General features: G+C 49.3%; 1 protein-coding gene across 1 annotated transcript; it reads left to right on the forward strand.

Annotated features, from left to right (window-relative positions):
* Positions 1-2,449: 2,449 nt before the first annotated feature.
* On the forward strand, positions 2,450-22,939 carry LOC139021430 (pancreatic lipase-related protein 2-like). The gene is made up of 12 exons (XM_070431811.1): positions 2,450-2,513; positions 4,839-4,993; positions 6,935-7,060; positions 8,841-8,975; positions 9,683-9,794; positions 10,934-11,053; positions 12,503-12,622; positions 15,878-15,996; positions 16,453-16,582; positions 19,164-19,275; positions 20,392-20,559; positions 22,876-22,939. The coding sequence occupies exons 1-12, from the start codon at positions 2,465-2,467 to the stop codon at positions 22,937-22,939; spliced, it is 1,410 nt and encodes a 469-aa protein (XP_070287912.1). The 5' UTR covers positions 2,450-2,464.
* The last annotated feature ends 207 nt before the right edge of the window (positions 22,940-23,146 follow it).

The following is a 23,146-nucleotide window of genomic DNA, read 5'->3' on the forward strand; positions in this document are numbered from 1 at the left end:
CCAAAGCCCAGCTAATCCCCACAGATGGACCCCAAGCCTCTGACCCACATCCTCCCGCATTGGGGTAAGGGGTGATCCAGTGGCCAGCTGTACCTGTGAGGGACCCCAGAGGCAAAGAGATGGCCCACTCAAAGGGCGTATCAAACGGACTAGTCGCAGAGGTGGTCAGGGCTCAGCAGCAGCTGGAAGCTCTGACATCCTGGTGGCCTGAAGCTTGGAGGGAGGGAAGGAGCTGTCATAGGAACATGGAAGGAGCTGGGGCCATGGGAAGGAGCTGCTTGAGAGGAGCTGCAGTCCTCAGGACAGAAGTGCAACATTGCCCAAGGCCAGCACAGATGGGAGGGAGCCTGGGTAGAAATACTCTAACCCTTCCTTCCCTCTCTGATCTCTCTGAGGCTCCTCCCATTGGCTGAACCCAACTAGAGGGCCAAGGGCAAGGCCAATGGAGGCCATAGAAGATTCCTCCTGGCCACACGGCAGCAGGGGGAGGCAGGAGAGATCTAGAACTTACCGAGCTCACCAGCCCATGAGTCATTAGCTTCCAAGGTCCCATCCTTTCCTCCAGCAATGCCTGATCCAAGAGTGATCAAGGTATCTGCCAGGGGCTGTGCTAGGCTCTGGCCACACAGAAATGACCACCCACACCGCGACCCTCCCACCAAGGCAAGGTCTAAACAAACAGGCACTGAAATACGATTGCCAGCTGAGATATGTTCCATGGAAGGAAAATGGAAACATGATTAGAATGTAAAGGCAGACCTGTTCCCACTCTGGGCAGTGAGGAAGGCTTCTTGGAGGACAGGGGACACTTTGACTTAGGTTAGAAGACAGTGGGGATGGTATGTTTTGGGAAGAGGATACAGAATATGCAAAGACCCCAGAGTGGGCACTTTCAAAAAGTTTCCAGGCCAGTGCGCCTGGAATTCAGTGAGCAAGAGAGAGAAACTCTGCCCACCGGTGTGTCTCAGTGGCTGAGCGTCGACCTATGAACCAGATGGGCACCATTCAATTCCAAGTCAGGGCACATGCCGGGTTGCGGGCTTGATCCTTGATCCTGGAAGAGACAGGCCAGGTAACCTTCACTTTATCTCCAGGTCAATATACAGTCCATGCAGCTCAGAAATTCATTGAAAATAGACTATATGGTTTCCAAACAAAGCTATCTCTTTAAACAGTGTTTGTTTCACTCTTTCTTGCACAACAAAGGGTTGCCTTTCCTTTTGTTCTCTGTCCAGGTCCTTTGGAGGCGGCTCTCCACCCAGCCCATACCCGGAGAAGAGGAGACACGTGTCCTCATACCCAGGTGCCTCTAGGAACAGCAAACCTGCAGATCCCATTCCTGCCAAACCTACAGGCACCAAGAAGAGCTTGGGCTCCTGTTTCTGAAGGGATTCTGAACAGGAGACTGGTGTTCCCTCTTCTCACCTCAGAAACACAATCTTTTGGCAGCTGAACCTGTAGATTCAGATTAATGGGGTCCTTTCCTGTGAAGCACAGGCACTCCATCTTGCTCGCATCACCTCCATTTTGCAAAAACTGCTATTTGAAATTGTCCACTAAAGATAGATGGTCCTTTGTTCTATGAATTCACTCTGCCATTCTTGGTTCTGTAAACACCCTTGCTCAAATAATAGGGAAAGGAAGCTCAATTACCTGGCCTTGCAATCCGCTCTGCTGCCATCCCTGGTTACTGCCATGCCAGGTGTGTTTGAGTTATCTAAATGGTACTGTGCTCAAGGCTACAAGCTTCCTGCAAAATATCTCCCACTACATAGGGCTCTTTGTAAAGCCGGCAAAAGTTCCGGAAACCCCATATTTAGGAGACAAAGGAACTGGGAAGGTATAAAGAGAAATCTTTCTCCATATTAATTTGCTCAGACTCTGGAGATAACTCATCTGAGACCGCCGGTGTAATAAAGACTCCAAATTTGACTTACTGATTAAGGCGTCCTCTGTTTAGCTCGCTGATTTCCAATATAACATCTGTCCCCAAAGTCTGTTTTCCCCCCTGTGATCTCAGTTTAAAAAGCTCTGATCCCTGCTCAGCTGACTGTATGTGTTTATGATAAACTCGGTGCAAAGCACACTTATCCATCTTCCTGTCCTTTCCTCTAAAGAGTCCAAAGGACAAAGCCTGGTTATAAAAGGCCACGGCCACCCTGAGGCTGAGTGGAGCACAGGTGTCTCACAGTAAGTCATGGCTCTGCCCGGGCAGGGCACTTGGCAGGGTTGGGAAGCAGGAGGGACATGGCCCAGAGGGAGCAGCCACTGTGCTGGAAGGATCCTGCATCCGGGTTCCACAGAGGTGCTGCCCTCTCTCTGTGTGGGGAGTCCTCAGCCTCAGGGTCCCCGCCTGGAGGAACAGCCTGATGGGACCCAGGCACCGGGCTTCCCTGGACTCCAGGCCCCCTGCCCTGTCTGGGTTGGGCGATGGTTCCCACTGTCTGTGTTTTCATCCATGTAGATGCTGCCCTCCTGGATCGTCGGCCTCCTCCTGCTGGCCACCGTCAGAGGTGAGGGTGCTGTCCCATCCCCGTGGGGAGGAAGGGACCATGCCTGGGTTGGCCTCTGGGTGGGGCAGCTAGAGGCCTCATCATCATTATCATAATGAACACCATTATCATTATTTCAAGAAAAACAACAATTGCCACCTTTTGGGGAGTGTTGGTGCTGTAGCAAACACAGGGCAACATCTTGGACACAGATGACCCTGGGAACCCATCTGCCCTTTTCCTCCAGCAACTGTCTGTGATGGGGTGACCCTAGTGGTAGGCTGTTGGGCAGCGGTGTTGGGAGAGGGTGCTCTCCACAGTCCTTTAAAACCCTCAGTCCCTTGCGTGGACAAGTGGGTGTCTGAAGCGTAAGTTACATGGATGTGTCCCTCGGAGAACTGTACCTCCATCCCCATCACTCCTCTCACTGTTGCCACCTCTGTCTCTCAGGCTCCAATCTGAGTCTTTCCTCTGGCCTCCCTTCTGCTGGGCTTCCTTCTGCACCAGGAGTCCTCCTTTCCTCCTCCCCTCGCCCAGCCCACTCTGGCCTCCCTTCCATCTTGGCCATGCAGTAGGACCTGACTCCAGAGAGCAGGGCCCACCCAGGTCTGACTGCTCCTCGGGCCTTTCTGGCCCCTCTTGGTCTCCTTTGCTCCTCCTCTGCCTCCTCCTGCCCTAAATGTGGGCGTCCCACAGATGTCACTCCCGGCGCTGTCCTCGCCCTTTTCCTGTGGCTTCCCCTTTGCCCAGCCTCTGATCCCCACACTGCCAATATCCCCACCAGCTCCTTCCAATTTGCAGGCAGATCCACCACGGCCTCCAACCACGCCTCACACTCACTTGTCCACACTCAGGTACCACTCCCTACCCCGTCTCTCCACCCTTCCCTTCATTTCCACTGTCACCCAAGACTAGAATGCCTGTTTCCTCTCAGACCCACCACGCCTGTACTGCCCCACTCCAACCCTCACCTCTCCCAGGCTCTCCTGCCTCTGAGCCACCCACACTGGGTTCCCAAAAACACCTTCATGGAGCACAAGCCCCACCACACTCACCAGCACCTCCACTCACTAGCCACCTAACAGCCCTGGTGCCTGACCCTGGCCTTCAAGCTCCTGCATTTACCACCTGAAGCAAGACTTGCTTTAGTCTCCACATCCCTTCATCTGGGACTGGTCCCTCTTCCTGGAAGGAAGTCAAGGTCATCATGATTCCTTCCCTTTTAGATTTCCTCTCGCTCAAGGCTGGGATTGTACCTGATGTGTCTTTCTATCCCCTCAGTGCCTAGCTTTATTCCCAATTAAACTCCCCCAGTTCAAATCCTGGCCCCACCATTGGCTGTGACCTTGGGCAGCTTACTTTGTCTCTCTGTGCCTTGGTTTTCCCATCTGTAAAATGGAAGTAATTCCTTACTCATGGGCTATTTTGAGGCTTAAAGGGAATAATGCTGGTGAAGCGCTGGTGTGGTACCTGGCACAGAGTAAACAGTCTACTCTTGCTTCAGGTGGTAAAAACAGATGACTACTGTCAGTGTTTGAGGGAATGGCCAACCTCTGGCACCATCCGTTTTGGAGCTGAGGAAGCCTAAGGCAGAAGAGCCATTGAAATCCTCTGGATTTGAGCATGCGCCCTCAGTGGGCACTCTCTGTGAAAATACTTGTGTGTACCCCAGAGGAATGAACCTCAGATTTGGACGAGGTTATTTGGATCATCGGTTGCATGTATTGAGCCCCTGCTGTGTACAGAATGATGAATATATCCGTCATCCCTGGCCTTAAGAAATGCACCTTTTCTGTGAACAACAGGGAAAACCTGAAATGACAGAGAATAATTGGGGGGACAATGTGCATCAAGGGGTGACATGAAGACAAGGGGATTGGACCGCACCCACGCTCAGCTGCTGTGCTGGGTGTGGCGCCAGCATCAGGGTCCACCCAGCAGCATCTCTGAGCTACAGAATCGCAGGCGCTATCCTACCTGATGCCGGGTGATGGCATGTAAAGGGCCGCCTGGGGTCTCCCGGAAGAGGTAGTTTTAAGGCAGAAGGTTCCCAGGAAGCTCAGCCAATCCCCCTCTGGCCTGATGATCAGGGTGAAAACAGCATGAAACAAGCAGATCCCGGTGCCCCCCTGTCCTCCCTGGGAATCAGAATCGCCCAGGGAGGTGCTGGGAGTGTGCACAGGCCATTCTTGTCTCTGTGGAATTTGGGGAGCACTGACAGCAGGTGGAGCCCAGCATTGGCCTCACCACCCCGGGCTGCATCCTGAAACGCCTCCTGTGTAGCTGAGGCGAGGTCGCTCCTTTTCTGAGCTCACAGTGTCCCGTGTGCTGCTCTTTCTGCCCCAGGAAAGAAGGTCTGCTATGAACCTTTCGGCTGCTTCCCTGATGACAAGCCATGGACAGGGATCGTACAGCGGCCCCTGAAGCTATTCCCCTGGCCCCCCAAGCTCATCAAAACCAGGTTTCGTCTCTACACAAATGAGAATCCCAACAGCTACCAAGTAAGAGGGGCCTGGCGGGACTGCAGGGCGGTGGAGTGGGGCGCCCACACTGGCGTCTGCACGCGGTTGTCTAAGGAAAAGGCAGGGTCTTGGGGCGGTCGGGGCGATGCTCCCTCTCCACTGCAAGCCACCTTAGCTCTCAGGATCGGGAACCCCTGATGAGGTCTATGGGTGCCGGGCCCAGAATCGCCCACATTCCACACACTGTGCACAGGCCTTCCTGGCACTGACCCCTGATCCAGGGAGGAAGCGGGTAGGAGCAGCATTTATGGGGAATCCAGGCCTGGTGTGTCCATCTTCTTCCTGCCCTGGGGGTGGGAGGAGAGAAGCCGCTCAGGGAATGAGGGTGGGGGTATAAGTCCTTCCTGATGAGCCAGAAGACAGGTGTGGGAGAGGGACTTGTTGTTAATCCTCACCGGAGGATATTTTTTCCATTGCTTTTTAGAGAGTGGAAGGGAGGGATGGAAGGGGAGAGAGAGACTGAGAGAGAGAGAGAGAGAGAGAGAGAGAGAAAGGGGGAGAGAAAGAGAGAGGGAGAAACATTGATACAATTATATGAGAGAGACACATTAAATGGTTGCCTCCCATATGAGCCCCAACTGGGGCTTGCGATCAAACCTGCCACCCAGGTGCAAGCCTTTGACGGGGAATCAAACACGTGACCTTCGGTGCATGGGCCCATGCTCTAACCCAGGGGTGGGCAAATTTTTTGACTCGAGGGCCACAATGGGTTCTTAAACTGGACCGGAGGGTCGGAACAAAAGCATGGATGGAGTGTTTGTGTGAACTAATATAAATTCAAAGTAAACATCATTACATAAAAGGGTACAGTCTTTTTTTTTTTTTTTTAGTTTTATTCATTTCAAACGGGCCGGATCTGGCCCGCGGGCCGTAGTTTGCCCACGGCTGCTCTAATCACTGAGCTACTTCGCCTAGAGTGAGAGGGGTCATCTAATCACAAAAGCAAAAAGGACCCTGGGAGTGACCTCCAGTCCCCAGAAGGCCTGTGGGTGGAGGCAGGACAGGCTCTTCCAGGTGCTTAGAAGTGACCAGGAAGAAGGTGCTCAGAGCTCAGCTGCTCACAGCTCCACCCCTGACAGTTTGGAGAGCAGGTGACTGGCCATCCATCCCTGAGGCCAGCTGCCCTGGGATTGTAGGTGACAAACTACCCCTTAGAGCCCCCAGCTGGGAATCCCCTTGGACGGTGATTGGGCTGTTTTTATCTTCTGGTGATTCCTCAGGCACGGTGCCCAGGGGGCTGGTGAAGGGGCCCCTGGCATGTAGGCGTCAGTTCTTAAGTGCTACAAGCTAGAGGTGCCCCTCAGGGCTCCACTGAGCTGCATCTCCCCTCTTTCTGGTGCTTCTGGCCTGGGGTCCTTCACCATTTCTGTTCTAGAAACATCTTCCACCATCTGGGGAAGCCGAGGGGTCCCTTCTCAGGATGATGTATTTAAATGCGAAATAAAACACTTTGGATTACAAAGGAAACCAATTAGATTGAAAAACATTTATCAGAACATTTGAAAAGCAAATATATGACCCAGTCATATCTATGCTGCTTTCTTATTATCTCACTAAATAACAAGATCCACGGGTTGGTCTAACTACGGCCACTACAAATAGTAATGAGAATAACTGATTTTTAAGACATTTGCTACCACTCTCCTTGACGTGAAAATACCCGTGACTCCCATTGGTGACAGAGTGCTGTTACGATGACAGTGGCTTATTGCCAATTTCATAATTAACAGCAATGCTAGGAAGTCCATGAACATGGACCTTCTGAATCCTGTCCTCAAACCCCAGGTCAGGAACTCCTGTTCTAGCCCCACCCAACTTCGTGGGAGCTGATCCCGTGACCCAGTCTCCCTGGAACTGGCTCTCACAGGCCATTGGCTTGGAAAGGCCAATGTCCCAATTCACCTTTTCCACTTTAACCAGCCGATCTCCTCCATGGACCTGGCTACCGTGAACATTTCAAACTTCCAACTGGACCGCAAGACACGCTTCATCATCCACGGCTTCATAGACAAGGGGGAGGAGAGATGGCTGATGGACATGTGCCAGGTAGGGCTCTGCCCCCAGCCACACCCCGCTGAGACCAGCACCCGGCACCCAGCTTCAAACACTTTCCAGGTCACTCCCCTAAGCCTGGGAACGCAGACCATCCAGGGACAGATGCTCCATCCTCAAATCTCCAAGGACACTCTGGTTCCCCCGGATGGTCCACAGTCAAGTTCTCCCGACCCCCTGACCTGTAGCCCGTCCTCTCTTCTGGAGACCAAAGAGACCCAGAGCCCAAACCAAACGCCCCTGAATCAGAGGCGTCAGCAAATTCCCTGGCATTGGTCTCAGGTGGCTTATATGTGGCATTAGAAACCATGTAAACGTGGCCTCTGACACCCTGCTGTCCCCCAGAGCTCTCTGTGAGGGGAGAAAGGCTCCATGGCTTCATGTCCCAACCAGGAGCCACTGCTCCCCTGAGCTCACCCAGCACCTGAAATGGGGGGAGTGTGACCAAAGACTTGATTTTAAATTCTATGGACTTTGATTCATTGTAAATAGGCACCCGGGGCCAGGGGCCACAGTATTGGATGGCACAGTTCTGAAGGAATCAGGAATGTTAGTGATGAATTATTATTCATCACATCCATTTTCTGAGCACTTCCTCTGAGCCTGACACTATGATCATTATATCACAGTCTTTGTCTCATTTGACCACCCCCAGCAATGTTGTGAGAAAGGTAGAGTTATTGTTCCCATTTTATAGATGAGGAAATTACGGCAGGAGAAGTTCAACACTTGCCCAGAGTAGAATCCAGAGGTGGGAATGCAAAGCCAGGTCTCCTGTCTATAAAATACCACAACTTTGTGTCTACAGATTTAATCTTTAGGAGGTGCTCACGGGCATGGCTTTCAGCTTAGTCTGCACTGGGGAGACCTGGAGCAGCTTTTTCCTAAGGATGGGCTGCTCCTCTAGCGGTTTGGGCCTTCATATGTGTCCCCAATCCCAGAAGGACGCCAAGTGAATGTGGAGCTGGGAGAGTCAGGGGGACGTGTCCATCCCCATGCAACTCCTCCCTGCCTCAATCCCTGGGGTAGTCCAGGCCATCCTCCAATGAACACAGGCTCTGCAGTGGCTCTTTCTGACAGTTATTTGGTCCCATCACGGGACCAGTCTGAGCTTGGGCAGCACACGGCGGCCACACCACATAATGTAAAAGATGCACATGTGGGGAGAGTTGTAGCTGCCTCCATCTAAATGTCATCTTGTCTGTTAATACCTTCTAGCTCCCCCCTACGCATTGTTGGGAACATAACAGCAGCCCTCCCGTGGCTTCAGCACCTAGTGCAGTGGCAGCAAACTTAGTACAAGTGGCAGCCAACTTCCTGTAAAGGACTGGGTAGTAAATAGTTCAGCATTTGCAGGTCATATGGTCTCCACTCAACCCTGTTGTTGCTCCAAAGCAGAGGGAGAGAGAATGTAAACAAAGGGATGGGGCTGTTCCCAATACAACTTGATTTATATGAGCAGGTGGATCTGGCCTTCCCATAACAGTTGGCTAAGCCCTGATGTAGTATGCGATCCTTTTTCTGCCTGGCTGTGTCAATAACCATCTGGGAGACCTTTGGCCAGTACTTACTCCATTCCAGGCCTCAGTGTTCACATCTGTTAAGTGGGGATCAGGTACCGGTTCCTGGTGGAGTGGTCAGGATTGGGAAAAGTGGGAGGAACATGAAAACTCTGACACACATGAGATGCTTGGAGGCTGTGAATTCCTGTCTCTGGAGTGTGCGGCCTGTGCCTGTTAATACATTGGTTTCTCCCTCTTGTTTTTCTCCCCAGAGAATGTTTAAGGTGGAGAAGGTGAACTGCATCTGCGTGGACTGGAAGCGTGGGGCCAGGACAGGTTACAACCAAGCCGTCCACAACATTCGAGTCGTAGGAGCCGAGATAGCGTTCTTAATAGAAGAGCTGTCGGTAAATCCTCCTGAGCCCCATCCTGTGGGGAGGGCTCCGAGGGGGCAGGTAGACCCCGTGCACCCAGAGGCAGCCTGGGGACTGGTGTGCAGGGGCTGGGCCTGGAAGCCTGGACACACAGAGGGGCATTTCCTAAAATGAAACTGCAGCCTTCCCCTCCTGGAGTGTCCTGAAGATCCCTAGTGGCGCCTGGGACAAAGGAACCACTTTGGGCCTCGGTGTCTGCTTTTGAAATAAGCTGTCCTTGGAGGCTGTTCTGGGAATTGTCAGCCCAGAAGATGGGTCTTCTTTCTCAGAAAGGGGAAAGCCCCTTACCGCCTTCTGGAAGGTCTATTCCTGAGCACCCAGAGCTGGGCCCTCTACCCAGGCTCTCCCGGCAGCCCCAGGCCCTGCAGCAGGGGAGGGAGGCCGGGGTGCGCATGGATGGAGCAGGCAGCACCCGGCCAGGCTCCGCAGGCCGCCTGCAGTGGACACAGAGGCCACTGGTCAGCACTGTCCCTACCGCCTTTTCCTCCACTTTCCCCCCCGTATTCTCCCCCCAGCCTGGGCACGGGGACTCAGAGACAGAGGTGGCCCAGGGTCCGGTCACGCTGTCCTAGGTGGTCCTGGAGCCAGGTCAATCCTGCAGAGACCTGTCCCTATCCCCTTCCCCAAGCCAGGGCTTCTCCACCCGGGCCTGGGGTCCCTGACGTGCCATCCTTCCACAGACCAAGATGGGCTACAGCTTGGAGAACGTGCACCTCATTGGCCACAGCCTGGGCGCGCACGCAGCTGGCGAGGCAGGCAGGAGGCTGGGGGGCTCCGTGGGCAGGATCACAGGTAAGGGTTTTGGGGCTGGGGTGACAGAAGTGGGCCTTTAAGGCAATGGAAGCCCAGACACAGGCACTTCTCATGGCCAAGGGCACCCCCACTGGTCCTCCAGGGACACTGATTTTAGGTGCTGCCAGACTTAGATTTAAAAAATAATTGCCCATACATTTTCATGTAAATTACAAAAGATATAAGATTGTAAATGAAAACACGTTTATTAAAAAGGAAAAATAGCCGAAACCGGTTTGGCTCGGTGGATAGAGCGTCGGCCTGCGGACTGAAGGGTCCCAGGTTCGATTCCGGTCAAGGGCATGTACCTGGGTTGCGGGCATATCCCCAGTGGGAGATGTGCAGGAGGCAGCTGGTCGATGTTTCTCTCTCATCGATGTTTCTAACTCTCTATCTCTCTCCCTTCCTCTCTGTAAAAAATCAATAAAATATATTTTTTAAAAAAAATTAAAAAAAAGGAAAAATATAACTAGCACATTCAACTCAGACTTCAGGATTAATATTGTTAGAGTACGGCAGATTTTTGAACAGTGAAATGGTTTTTTAATACGAGTTCATCAGTTCCACAGATATTAATTGTCGTGGCTGTGCCAGCTACAGGCAGAAAATGAAAGTAGCTGAGACCTGTCACAGGAAGCACCTGGTAGATAATAGAATGAATGAATGAATCACTAGGCAAATGAAGGCACACAAGACATAGACACAGACACCGCTGAGTCCCGAGTGTATGTCACTGTGCACACAGTGTGATGGCTGTCTCCTTTGCCCAGGGCTGTGTGCTAGGCATTGGGGGAAGGATGGGGGATTCAGAGATTGTGTTTACGGAGACTTTTTCAGATTGCAAAGTTCTTTCTCTTATACCTTTGCGTGGGGCTTTCACAATAGCCCCATAAGGTAGGTTGCTGTTATTCCCACTTTCCAGATGAGGAAACTGAAGCTGAGGGAAGACATGCCTTTGACCTTGAGAAGAACCTGGACTAGATTATAGGTCACTGAGTCTGTGGGCCATGCTCCTCACACCCTCTGCTTCTCTTTGAAGATGAGCTGTGCCAGCCCCTGCTTCAGACAGAAAGCCACATGGATTTTGTGGATCCAGGGGTTTGGAACCTGGTTCGTCACTGTCCACCTCCCCCTTTCAGGACTGGATCCAGCAGAACCAGGTTTCCAGGGCATGCCCAAGGAGGTGAGGCTGGACCCGTCGGACGCCATGTTTGTGGATGTGATTCACACAGACACCTCACCCATAGTCCCTAACCTAGGTGAGTGCCTCACTCCACCTCTTGGTGACCAGGGCTGTAACTGGTAAGAGTAGGACCGGGGGTGGTATTCAAAATGGGTAACTGCAGTAATAGCTTGGATGCCAACCAGTCAAAGTGGGTGCCAGCTACAAATCAACAGCCAGCCCAGCACCAGTGGTATCAGCCTGTGGCCCCAATCAGGTCAGACAAACACTGGTGTACCCTATGGAAGGCTGTTGCTCAGTCCTCAACCCTGTGACCTTCCCTAGGCTCCACTATCCATTCCTGTTGGGTAGGGGAGAGGATGAGGGTCCTCAGTGGTGCTACAGAGGCAGGAGAGGCTTCTGCCAGCACTGCTGTGCTCACCAGCCAGAAGCCAGGCTCCTTGCTCCTTAGGGCTGCCTCCCTTGGAGGCGAGAGAGGCTCCCTCAAGCTTCGCAGCTGTGAGTCTGGTTTCTGCCTGAGCGGTGCTCCCCCTGTGGTCACTGTGCATTATATCAACAGATCGTTCTACTGATCCGTGGATTTGCATGTTAGGGTTTATTATATAGGATGCTTCACCAATACTTGCAAAATGCAAATTTAATGTTTGAATATTTTGGTCACTTCTTTTGTGGAAACTTTGGTTATATTGTGTGTTGTTGGAAACCTATTCCTTTATTTAATGCTTCTAAAATAAAATGGGTGAGTTGATGTTAATTTAAAGAAATGAAAATTTAAAATAAATAAAATTACAAAAAAAATTTATATTACATAAACTCAATGTTCTTTTTTCAATATTTTCTTATGTAACCGCTCATGAAACATGCTAACAATGGGTATGTTTTTTAAAAATAATGTTGGTTACCATGGGCTGCATTGGACATTTTGTACATAATCACTCCTTAATCATGGTAACAACCCTAGAAAGTGGGCATTTTTATTACTGTTTCATAGCGGAGGACACAGAGGCTTGAAAAGCTTTAGTAATTGCCTGAGATCACAGAGTGTGTAAATAGGACCAGGATGTGATCACGGGTCTGTGTGCTTAAAAAGCCAAAGCGTCCAGCCATTATGCTGGGCTCTCAATACAACAATGAGATCTCAACATAACCTTCTAACATAGAAATCAAAATTTCCGAATGAGTAAAGGAATGGGAATTGCACCAGTCCTGATAGGTGTCTATGATGCATCATGATATCAGGGGTATCGGTATTGTTCACAGCCTCCCCAGGACAGACAGACAGACAGACACACATGGAAATGCACATGTAGGCATGCTCACTGCCTCTGTTCGCTCCCCCTTCCTTGTCTTCCTATGGGCTCATGTTGGAGAGGGATCTGCAAAGCCCGGTGGGTTGGCTGTGCTGAGGGGACAGTTCACCAACAAGACTCTCGCTCTGGTCGGAAGGAGTCGGACGCTCCTTGGGGCCATGACATTGTCGCAGGACCCCTTCCCTCCCTGCTCACCGCTGCTTCCAATGTTTCAGGTTTTGGAATGAGCCAGAAGGTGGGCCATCTGGATTTCTATCCAAACGGAGGAAAGCAAATGCCCGGATGTAAGAAAAATATCCCTTCACCCATCGTTGATGTAAATGGACTCTGGGAAGGTACGTGCATTAGCAAAGCAAGAGGGCAGTGCCCTCGCTGGGGAGAAGGCAGGATGCATGGCCGGGCCCAGGTAGCACTGAATTTGCCTCCACGTACTGCGTGCTCATTCTGTCCCAGGCATTGTCACAGCGCCATGAGGGAATTACTCTGCTTATCCCCAGTTTACAGCTGAAGAAACTGGGTCCGAACAGTCATTAAACTTGCCCAAGGCCACCTTATATTAAGGTTGAATTTCTGGCTGCAAAGTCCCAACCTCGTACCCAATCAAACCTGGGACCCTTGAGTCCACAGCCTGGGTCCTCCCCCTACATGATGATGCTGAGGCCTGAGCTGGACGGGCACGTTGGCAAATACCAGTTCTAGCTGTGCCCACACCCACCCCAGCGGCTTGCACCACTTGCTCCTTGACAGGCTCTCACAAAGACTTGCAGGGCTTTGACCTTCTTAGCCTTTGCTGTGGGCAGGTGCTAGGATGGGAAAGGGACTGAGCTGGTAAAAGGACCAAGTGGAGACATGTTTCGTGGGTTTGGGGAGCGCGTGCAGGGGGCTGGCGGAGGCCTGGAGGTCTAGGGGGCATGAGGCTTGTGGGTGTCAGTGTCAGAAATGTCCAAACCTATAGAGAATTTTTATGAGTTTATTGGAGCCAAACTGACGACAATTGCTGGGAAGCATGATCTCAACAGACTGAGAACATGCTCCGGAGAACGGCAGTTTTGCGGCTTATTTTATACATTAGAATAAAAAGAGGAGACATAGGGGTTCCATGAAATCCACGGGTGGTAGATTAGGGAGAGGGAGGAAAGTAAAACGGAAAATCTCTGGAATTGGATAAACAGTAAAATAGAGGGCACATTCTTTTACATTGGTGGGAACAGGATAGCTAATGATCAACACTGACAGCACATAGAGGTGGTATTTGGGGAACAAGGTCACAGTGAGGGGTTCTGGGGTCTGGTGCTCTTATAAGGGGGTGCCCTGACGGATCTGGAAAAGATTACTCTGATATTTAACAGGTGTGTTTCCTTAGATGCAAAAAGAAAACAGTTTCACTTAAGGTAATGTTTCTTTGTCACTCTGGCCAGATGGTTCAGTTGGTTGGAGCTTTGTCCTATATACCAAAATGGTTTTGGGTTTGATTTCTGATACGGGCGCATATGGGAGGCAACTGATTGATGTTTCTCTCTCTCCCTTCTTCTCTCTCTAAAATCAATAAACATATCCTCAGGTAAAGATTTAAAAAAAACATTGACCTTTGTCAAGGAAGCCACAGGCCTGGGACAGGACTACCCTCAATGACCAGCTTTTAATTAGGAATTTTTATGTTCAGTCCACCCCACGTGGTTACTTTCGGCCTCTGAGTTTGTAAGGCCACCATGCAGGCCTCCCCTGAGTTTGTCAGGTTTAGTATGTGGCCCCTTTTTCGTCCGCATGAGGTCTGCGTTTACAGGAGAGACAGGCTCAGTCCCCCTACGATTAGGTGACTTACAGCGCCACCTCCATCACCTGCCCTTGTCTGGCCTCTGCTCTTCTCCTGTTGCCTCTCCCTGGAGACCAGGCTTCATCTCCCCGCTGCACCTGGAGGCTTTGAGTCTGCCATCATTTCATTTTAGTGTTTATTTGTCTCCGCTGGGAGTTTCCCGGGCATCCCAGACACCCCAGTACCCGGCTCAGGGCTGGCCCAGAGCAGGCGCTCAGTACAGCCCACTCCACTGAGCAGAGAGGCCTTCTGTGGCATTGAATATTCCATGTGCTTAATGTGAACGAATAGAGTGGATAAAGCAGTAGCCCACATCCACCGTCAGCCAATGGAGCCTTTGAGCGCTCTGCCCAGCACCAGGTAACTCCAGGGAAGACCCAGCTAAAGGAACACTGAGTCACAATGAGGTTGCCCCTTCCAGAAGACACCACCAGCAGGGCCCACATAATAGCAAGGAGTCTGAGTTTAATTAAAGAGGCAATTCAGAGTGAACAAGCCCACAGGATATGCGTCTATTGTGTGGGCTCCCAGTCACCCAGGCACTGGGCTGAATTAAAAATTAAATCCACTTGCCCATTTATTATGGATCCCAGGGCAGCAATTCTGGGTGAAAGAAACAATTAAGGTGGAAACAGGTTGTGTTGCCTGGTAATGAGTGCTGGTGCAGGAGCCGCTGGGCTCCAGGGCTGGCAGAGCTAATCCACCAGCACAAAGAGGACCCCCAGACCTCCCAGAAGTGGTCCCCAGGTATGTCTGGGGTCACTGTGCATCACGCCATGGGAGGTTTTGTACCAAGGAGCTGGAGAAATAAAAAAATAAATAAAAAAAACAAAAAAAAACCCCACATTTTTCAAATAAGTGGACTTGGGTTTAAAGAAAAGGGTGGTAGATAAAATGCAGTGACACAGTGGCCTAGGGCCCAGGGGACCTTGGTCTCCACTGCTTTGACCTCAGGCTTTCCAAGAGGAGGAATTTCTCAGCCTGGGGCCCTGGGCACAGAAAAGGTGCATTCCTGGGACAGGACAGGCAGGTATGGTCCCTGGTTCTCAAACTGGGACCCTCTTGCCCAGCTCTGCCCAGAGTATCAGGTGGTCAGCCTTCACAGGGACCGGTTTTAACGAGGGAATGCACTGCTGTCATGTAAGCATGGAACACTGTCCTGTCAAAATCACGATGCAGGTTACTCATGAAAAATCAGAAGACCAAGCAATCTGGGCCTTAACATTCAACAACTGGCTGACAGTGTAAGATTCCTTTTGAAAGCTATTGCCTCTCTCTCTCCCTCTCTCTCTCTTTCCCGTAACCTCTCTCTCTCTCTCTCTCTCTCTCTCTCTCTCTGTCTCTCCTTTCTGTATATATTTTTCTCACTCTCTCCTAGGCCTCCAGCCCTCATCCTTCACTTCTGTCAGATGCTTGGCTCTTGGAGGATAGAACACACGTCCTTGTTAGAACTCATCCCTCCCCAGCACATGCCCATCCCCGAGTAGGCCCTGCTCAGCACAAAGGCACGTGGGGGGCACAGGAAAGTGACCAGAGCAAAATCACATGACTAAAGAAGCCCCCAGATACCACCTCTATGTGCTGTATATGTTGATCATTAACTATTTGCCCCAAAGTATGTAGAAATCAATGACAGGATCTAGGAATTGTGACTGAGGCATTAGAAAATGCTGACTCCCCTCCATGAAATGAGGAAGTGCCTCCTTATTCAGATCAGAACTTTCAAGATTCAAAAGTGAGAGTCTCCTGTGAGCTCCCGTGGCTTTTGCTTCCTCAGGAACACGAGACTTTGCAGCCTGCAATCACCTGAGAAGCTACAAGTACTACTCCAGCAGCATCCTCAACCCCGACGGCTTCCTGGGCTACCCGTGTGCCTCCTACGAGGAGTTTCAGAAGGTGGGTCTTACCAGGGGCTTGGGGAGGGTGGGGTGGCTCTGTGGTTGTTGGTTTTGTCCCTGTGGCTTGGAACAGAGCAGAGATGTAACTCCACGACTAGTAGAGGAGGTGCTGGTAATGCTGAGCCTCGCAGAGCCTTCTTCATCTCGGGAGCGGGGTGGGCAGGCGGCAGATGGCACAGACCTGACCCAGCTGGGCCTTCCCTAGATCCCCAACTTTTCATTCTGAAAAATTCTCAAAGGATGCCTGAACGGCATGGGTGAGATGGATGCATTAATGAATGGATGGAGGGTAGATGGACAGATGAATAGAAAGGTGATTAGATGGATGAGTGGATGGATGAGGGAAGGATGGATGGATGGATGGATGGATGGATGGGAAGATGAATTGATCAATTGAGTGAGTGAATGAGTGAAAAGCCTACCACTCACAGACAAATTTTTGATTTTCCTCTAGAATGGCTGTTTTCCTTGTCCAGTCACAGGATGCCCCAAAATGGGGCACTATGCTGACCAATTTCAGGGCAACACCAGCGCCGTGGGACAAACGTTTTTCCTGAACACAGGAGCGAGTGGTAACTTTGCTCGTAAGTTTCCATTGTACCCATTTAAAAGCTGCAAATGATTTTAAAAGGTGTATCAACCTTGTTAGTTAGGACCCTTGGTAGCAATGGATAGAAACTCAACACCAGCCAGCTTAAATGATAATGGAAGGACGGTAGGATGGCATGTGTCTTGCCTCTCACGTTCACCCCTTTAACCAATAATCCTGACCAGTGGAGTAGGTCGACCGTGAATGGCCCAGGCTGGTCACATGTCCACCCAACCCTGTGGCAGGAAGGACAGATCCATTAACAGAAGAAGGCAAGATGGGGCAAAGGCACACCGTGATTACCCTCCATGCTAGTCCCCCTGTTTACACACACGTGAGCATGCTGTGGTTTTTGGTGTTATTTTGCCCAGCTTCTCACTTATAAAAAGATAGTAAAAGCATCAAGATTTGTTTGTTATAATTAATATTACATGATTGCTAAACAGAAGAGCATGTATTTTCAAAGAGAGTTTTACATTGAAAAACATTTATGCAGCACTTTACAAAACACTGTTTATACACAGTATTTCATGTTACATTCACGACACTTAGCATAAAGGATAATAGTTGGGAGTATCTATAAAGTCTTACAAACATATTCCTTTAAGTTATAACGAACCTTAGGAAAATACTTGCATGTGTGCGGGAGAAGGTATTCAAGGATGTTCACCTAAGCACTGATTTTATTTTTTTATTTTTATTATTATTATTATTTTTATTGATTTCAGAGAGGAAGGAAGAGGGAGATTGGAACATCAATGATGAGAGGGAATCTCCAAGCCCACAACCTGGGCATGTGCCCTTGACTGGAACTGAACTTGGGACCCTTCAATCCACAGGCCAATGCTCTATCCATTGAGCCAAACCAGCTAGGGCTAGAATGTAACCTTTTTTTAAATTGTTTTATTGCTTAAAGTATTACAAAGAGTATTACATATGTCTCCTTTTTTTCCTGCCCCTATCAATCCCCCGGCCTCCCCTACCACCCAGTGTTTTATGTCCATTCTAAGCACTGATTTTAATACAAAAAGAACGCGGGGAGAAAGCTAGATATCCACCACTTGTTAAACAACCACATCCTCTATGTAACCATTCAAGGAAGGATCTAGAAAACCTCTAAGGCATATTAAGTAAAAAGGCAAAGAGCAAACCATCACGGAATATATCATGTTCCAGTCAAGGTCTCTGCAGAAGAAAGAACTCACTCAAGTGCTTCAAATGAGAAGACCTCACTGGAGGGCCCGCTTTTGGAGGAGTGGACAGGGTTGAAAGAACAAAGGAGGGATGCTGAGGTGCCCAGAATCTAGTGGTTGCGGGGCGCCAGGAGTGGAGTGAAGCCAGCTACTGCCAGAACCTGGTACTAGAGCAAGGAGGCTGCAGGGGAGCAAGCACCTCCATCTCCCTCCTCCTGCCACTGGCCTCCGGTGCAAACCTCTGATGGGCTGAACCCACGGGGAAGCCAGTGGCAAGTACCCTTGGTGAGGCTGACCTTACGGAGCACAGGACAGGACAGGGAAGGGCGGTGAGTCAGTCTGGCATTTGGATGGATGGAGAGAATAGAGAAGAGCAGTGCATACTCTTTACGGAAGGGGAAAGGGAGGATAAAATAATAACATCAATGAGGAGAGAGAATCATTGATCAGTACACCCCCTCCTGGAGTTCGAGCCTGAAAATCGGGCTTCTGCCATGACCAGGAATCAAACCATGACTCCTGATTCATGGGTCAACACTGACCCATTGAGCCATACCATACAGGCAAAAGCCTAACTTTTTATACAGTCATATGTGTGTGTGTAAATGCTCATAGAGAGCTCTAGGTCAGGGTATCCCAACCTCAGCTCTACTGGAATCCGGGACTGGATCACTTGTTATTGGGGGGCTGTCCTGTGCATTGCAGTATGTTTAGCAAATCTGTGGCCTCTACCAGCGAGATGCCAGTAGCCCTGCACCCACCCACCCCATTCCCTGGGTGGGACAATCAAGAACATCTCCCGACAATGCCAATTGTCCCCAGGCAGCAAATCACCCCGCAGGGCTTGGTTAAGTCTACAGACCAAACTGGGAATATCTTGAGATGGAGGGCAGGTGGCCAGAGCGCTGAGAAAGGGTTTATTCATTTTTTAAAATGATCTGTGTTATTTTCCCACTGAGAATATGTTCATGGCATGGGAAAATAACAAAAATAAAAACAAAGAAGGCAACAGTAAGTGATTTATCCAAATGTTGGAGCCCAGACATCTCCCTCTCCCAGTGGTCTTTCTGGTACAGTCAGTGGTGGGCACCTGGGTACGCGAGTATAGTAACCAGCCACCCTCCATCCATCAGAACACACACCTTGCTGGGTTGGGAAGAGATTATGCTGAGCTGCAATATTTACTTCCCCCTGAGTCCCTCACCCCACCTACCACCAGAATTCCTGGGACCCCAAATGTATTGAAGGAAACCACTCGTGACACTCGCCCTTACCTCCCACTCATGGGGGATTCAGAGCTTGGAACAAGGATGCTCCCATGGGTCATTTTTTTTTTTCAACAAGATGAGTTCATTGAACTGATAGTATCTTTTCTTTGCACAGGTTGGAGATACAGGGTAGCAGTCACACTGGCTGGAAAAAAGACAAGGAGTGGGTCCATCAGGATTGCTTTATATGGAAGCAATAGAAACTCAGGGCAGTATGAAATTTTCAGGTAAGTTTGAGAGTAAAGCGAAATGACCACACTTTTCCTAATAGATTGTTAATACAGGATTGGGTATAAACTTCTACATACATCTAGCCATAGAGAACCTTTGAATCCTAGAATGTCAGAGCCGGAAGGAAGTCTCTTACCATCTAATTCAATCACCCCATAGGGGAAAAGGGAGGCCCAGAGAGGAAGCACTTGGGATTTTAAAGGCTGACTCCTTCGGGATGGCCAATCACTGCTTCCTTCCTGCTGAAGTTGTGGGGTTGTTGTTGTTGTTTTTATATTTTTAAAATTTTATTCCAGAGAAAGGAAGGGAGAGGAAAAGAGAGAAACATCAATGATGAGAGAGAATCATTGATCAGCTGCCTCCTGCACATCCCCTAGTGGGGATCAAACCCACAACCTGGGCATGTGCCCTGACCAGGAATTGAACTGTGACCTCCTGGTTCATGAGTCCACACTCTACCACTGAGCAACACCATCCAGGCCTGGCTTAAGTTTTTTGAATATCATGTTCTCCTTAGACAAAGCACAGTTATATGGCAACTCCTTCGCATCTCAAACACATACTCCAGCCTCCACTCCTGCTGTGTTCCACGTGAAGCCTGAAGCTAGCTTCCTGTTGCAATGGTAGCCTCAGCTCACAGATCTTGTGGGTATATGAGGTCCTTGGTAAAATGTATTGGATAACTGTGCTGTAAAATTAGATTCTGTTTTGCACTAAGTTTGCATAATAATATCCATGTTAAGTTAATGTTCTTTGACTACTTGTTATGCTACATATGTGATGTCCACAGATGACCCCAGCTGAAGCACACGCATCTTTAAACAAAGATAAGGAGTCCTGCAGTGAAATTAAAGAGTCAATAAGCCTCCCAAAGTAGTTGACTTCCCTCTAGGTACCAATCAAGACAGTGGGACTCTAGAGTCCAGTATTATTCTAAAGGTGTGTTCTTCAGAGATACGTTTGTGTTTTAGTGGCCCTGGATGTGTATGGAGGCAGTGAAGGGAATTGCAGAAAGCCAACAGCAGCAGCCATTGTTTGGAATAACAACAGGTTGCTATCACCCTAGTATTCATCTATCCAGCTGATAGAACACTTTATGTCTATGTTTGCAGTGGATCCCTCAAACCACGTACAAAATATGTGCGTGACATTGATGTGGACATCAACGTTGGAAAAATCCAGAAGGTTACATTCCTCTGGAGAAAACATGGGATAAATCTGATCTGGTACAAAATGGGGGCTTCGAGAATCACAGTGCAAAGTGGAGAATATGGGACTGAGTGAGTATCATTCATTGCACCTAAGTCTTCTTTTTGTATTTCCTTATCAATCTATCTCTGCAAACATACATGTATACATCCAATCACCCACCCATCCACTTACATATCCTTCTACCCACCCATTCCTTCATCCCTTTCTCTCCATCCACTTAACCACTGACCTATCCACTTATCCATGCAGCCATTCATCTACCCAACTATTCCTCTCAACTCTGCATCTTTCCATCTATCCATCTGATTTACTTGGAAAAATCAATCATGATTTTCCTTAAGCCAAATTCTACTTCGTCGGAGCAAGACATCAATTGTAAGGCATAGGTTCTAGAAACAGGCCAATTGGAGACTCTGTTTTATCTCAAACAAGAAGGAATGCACCTGGGCAGTAGCTGTAGGAAATCTTGGGTTTATTTCCGTTGGGTGCATTTATTCATACAAATTGTTTTGTTTGGAGACTGGGGCCTGAGAGGAATACAGACTGTGTGAGGATTTAGCTCACAGTGGCAAGCTCTTCTCTTGTTGAGAGGATGAAATCTTACTTGGTGAGAGTAGGGAGAGAACATAACAGTGTTTACAATATGGCAAGTAAAAAAGCGACCTTAATAGAGGATGATACAAAACAACCGATGTCAGCGTCTGAAGGAAACTCAATCATCTCTCAACTGCTCTCATGTTAAGATGGGAAGAGTGGGGTTCGCAGAGTCAGATAACTTGTCTAAGGCCACCCAGGAAAGCCAGAGGGAAGAGTATTTGCAAACTATTTTCAAAAACACATAGGAAGACCTTGCTCAGCTGCATGACTTAGCTGTGCTGACAGTACATGGTCATAGGCCTGATTCCTGGAAGGGTCAGAGGCCACTGGGGCTGTGCCAGTAATTTGTTTATTCAAGAGCAGAGCTTGAGCCTGAGGCACAACCAGGACTTGGACCCAGGTCCTCTGACCTCCAATCCAGCTCTTGTTCCACTGTGCCCGCCCAGCTCACACAGCAGGCCGTGGAGCTAAGGCTCTGTAAACCCTGGCTGGGGAATGCACTGTGGAACTGTCTGGGTTTCACAGCATTTAGGTGGAGGTGAGGGTCGATGTTGTTTCCAAGTATGGGACAGTTCACCCCTATATATTCCAAACACCTATACATCTCACCCCATATAAGGGCTTCCTCGCAAGGAGCCACATTCTGCATCTGAGCCCTGAGGGAGGCTTGTCTTTAGCAAAGATGCCCATAGGAAAAGGAGGAGGCCAGGTGTCCTGCACCTCATGGCTGGGTTGTTGCCACAACTGGGTGGGCTTCACCCTCTTCAGGAGTGACACCCCTCCATGGTCTTTCCCCCCCAACATCTCTATGGAGATATAATTTTCATAGCCTGTGTTCACCCATTTAAAGTAGATACTTCAGTGATTTTCAGTATATGTGCAGAGTTGTGGGATCATTTCTAAAGTCAATTTTAGAACATTTCATCACCCTTCCCAAAAAAACCCACACCTATCAGCCATCATCCCATAACCTCCCACCCCTTTTCTCCAGCCCTGGGCAACCTGATTTCTATTTGGATAGATGTTCCTATTCTGGACATTTCATATAAATGGAGTCATACAATATATATGGTCCTTTGTGACTGGCTTTTTTCACAAAGCATAACGTGTTCAAGGTTCATCCATGTGGTAACATGTATCAGTACTTTATTCCTTTTTACTGCCAAGTAATATTCTCTTATATGGATATATCACCTTTTATTTATTCATTTAGCAGTTGTTGGACATCAGGGATGTTACCACTTTGGGGCTATTATGAATAATGCTGCTGTGAACATTTATGTACAAGTTTTTGGGTGGACATATGTTTTCATTTCTCTTGGGTACATACCTAGGAGAGGAATTGCTAGGTTATGTGGTACTACTATGTTTAACCTTTAGAAGAACTGCCAGACTGTTTTCCAAAGTGGCTGCCACATTTTCCCTTCCCAGAAGCAATGCATGAAGAACCCCCCAGTTTCTGAACTCTAGGGAAATTCCCCTCTTGGCAGGTGGGGGCATCTCAGTCCCCAAATTCAATGCAAGTCCCACCCAAAGGCACAGGTTTTGAAAAACATGTGTGGTCTGACACAGCTGATTCACTTTTAGCTTGTTAAATGGCCACAGGAGGAGAGGGTTTTCTTTAAGTGATTTTGCTTAGTAAGAACCACCTGGACTCGGCATCGTGCAGATGAGCCTTTCAGGCAAAAAGGCCTGAATTCCAGAGTTTGGCTAAATGCTGTTTACTCAGCTGAGGTGACATTTCCACAAGCTGCCAGGCCTCACACTGTACATGTTCTCCTCCGCAGGTATAAATTTTGCAGTTGCGAGACCGTGAGACATAAAAGATTACAGACCCTTTACCCTTGTTAAAAATGTGGTGCTCTGGCCCTCACTGGTTTGGCTCAGTGGATAGAGTGTCGGCCTGCATCCTGAAGGGTCCCAGGTTCGATTCCGGTCAAGGGCATGTACCTTGGTTGTGGGCACATCCCCAGTAGCAGGAGGCAGTTGATCAATGTTTCTGACTCCCTATCCCTCTCCCTTCCATTCTGCAAAAAATCAATAAAGTATATTTTAAAA

Source organism: Myotis yumanensis, unplaced genomic scaffold (genome assembly GCF_028538775.1).
Source record: "Myotis yumanensis isolate MYYU_CA2020_CCGP unplaced genomic scaffold, mMyoYum1.0.hap1 SCAF_13, whole genome shotgun sequence".
Classification (NCBI taxonomy): Eukaryota; Metazoa; Chordata; class Mammalia; order Chiroptera; family Vespertilionidae; genus Myotis; species Myotis yumanensis.

Excerpts from the sequence above, each read along its gene's own strand:
- LOC139021430 (XM_070431811.1), top strand. The coding sequence starts at position 2,465 with ATGCTGCCCTCCTGGATCGTCGGCCTCCTCCTGCTGGCCACCGTCAGA. Across the intron at positions 7,061-8,840 it reads GGCTGATGGACATGTGCCAG|AGAATGTTTAAGGTGGAGAA; the intron begins GTAGGGCTCTGC and ends TTTTCTCCCCAG. Across the intron at positions 11,054-12,502 it reads ACCCATAGTCCCTAACCTAG|GTTTTGGAATGAGCCAGAAG; the intron begins GTGAGTGCCTCA and ends CCAATGTTTCAG.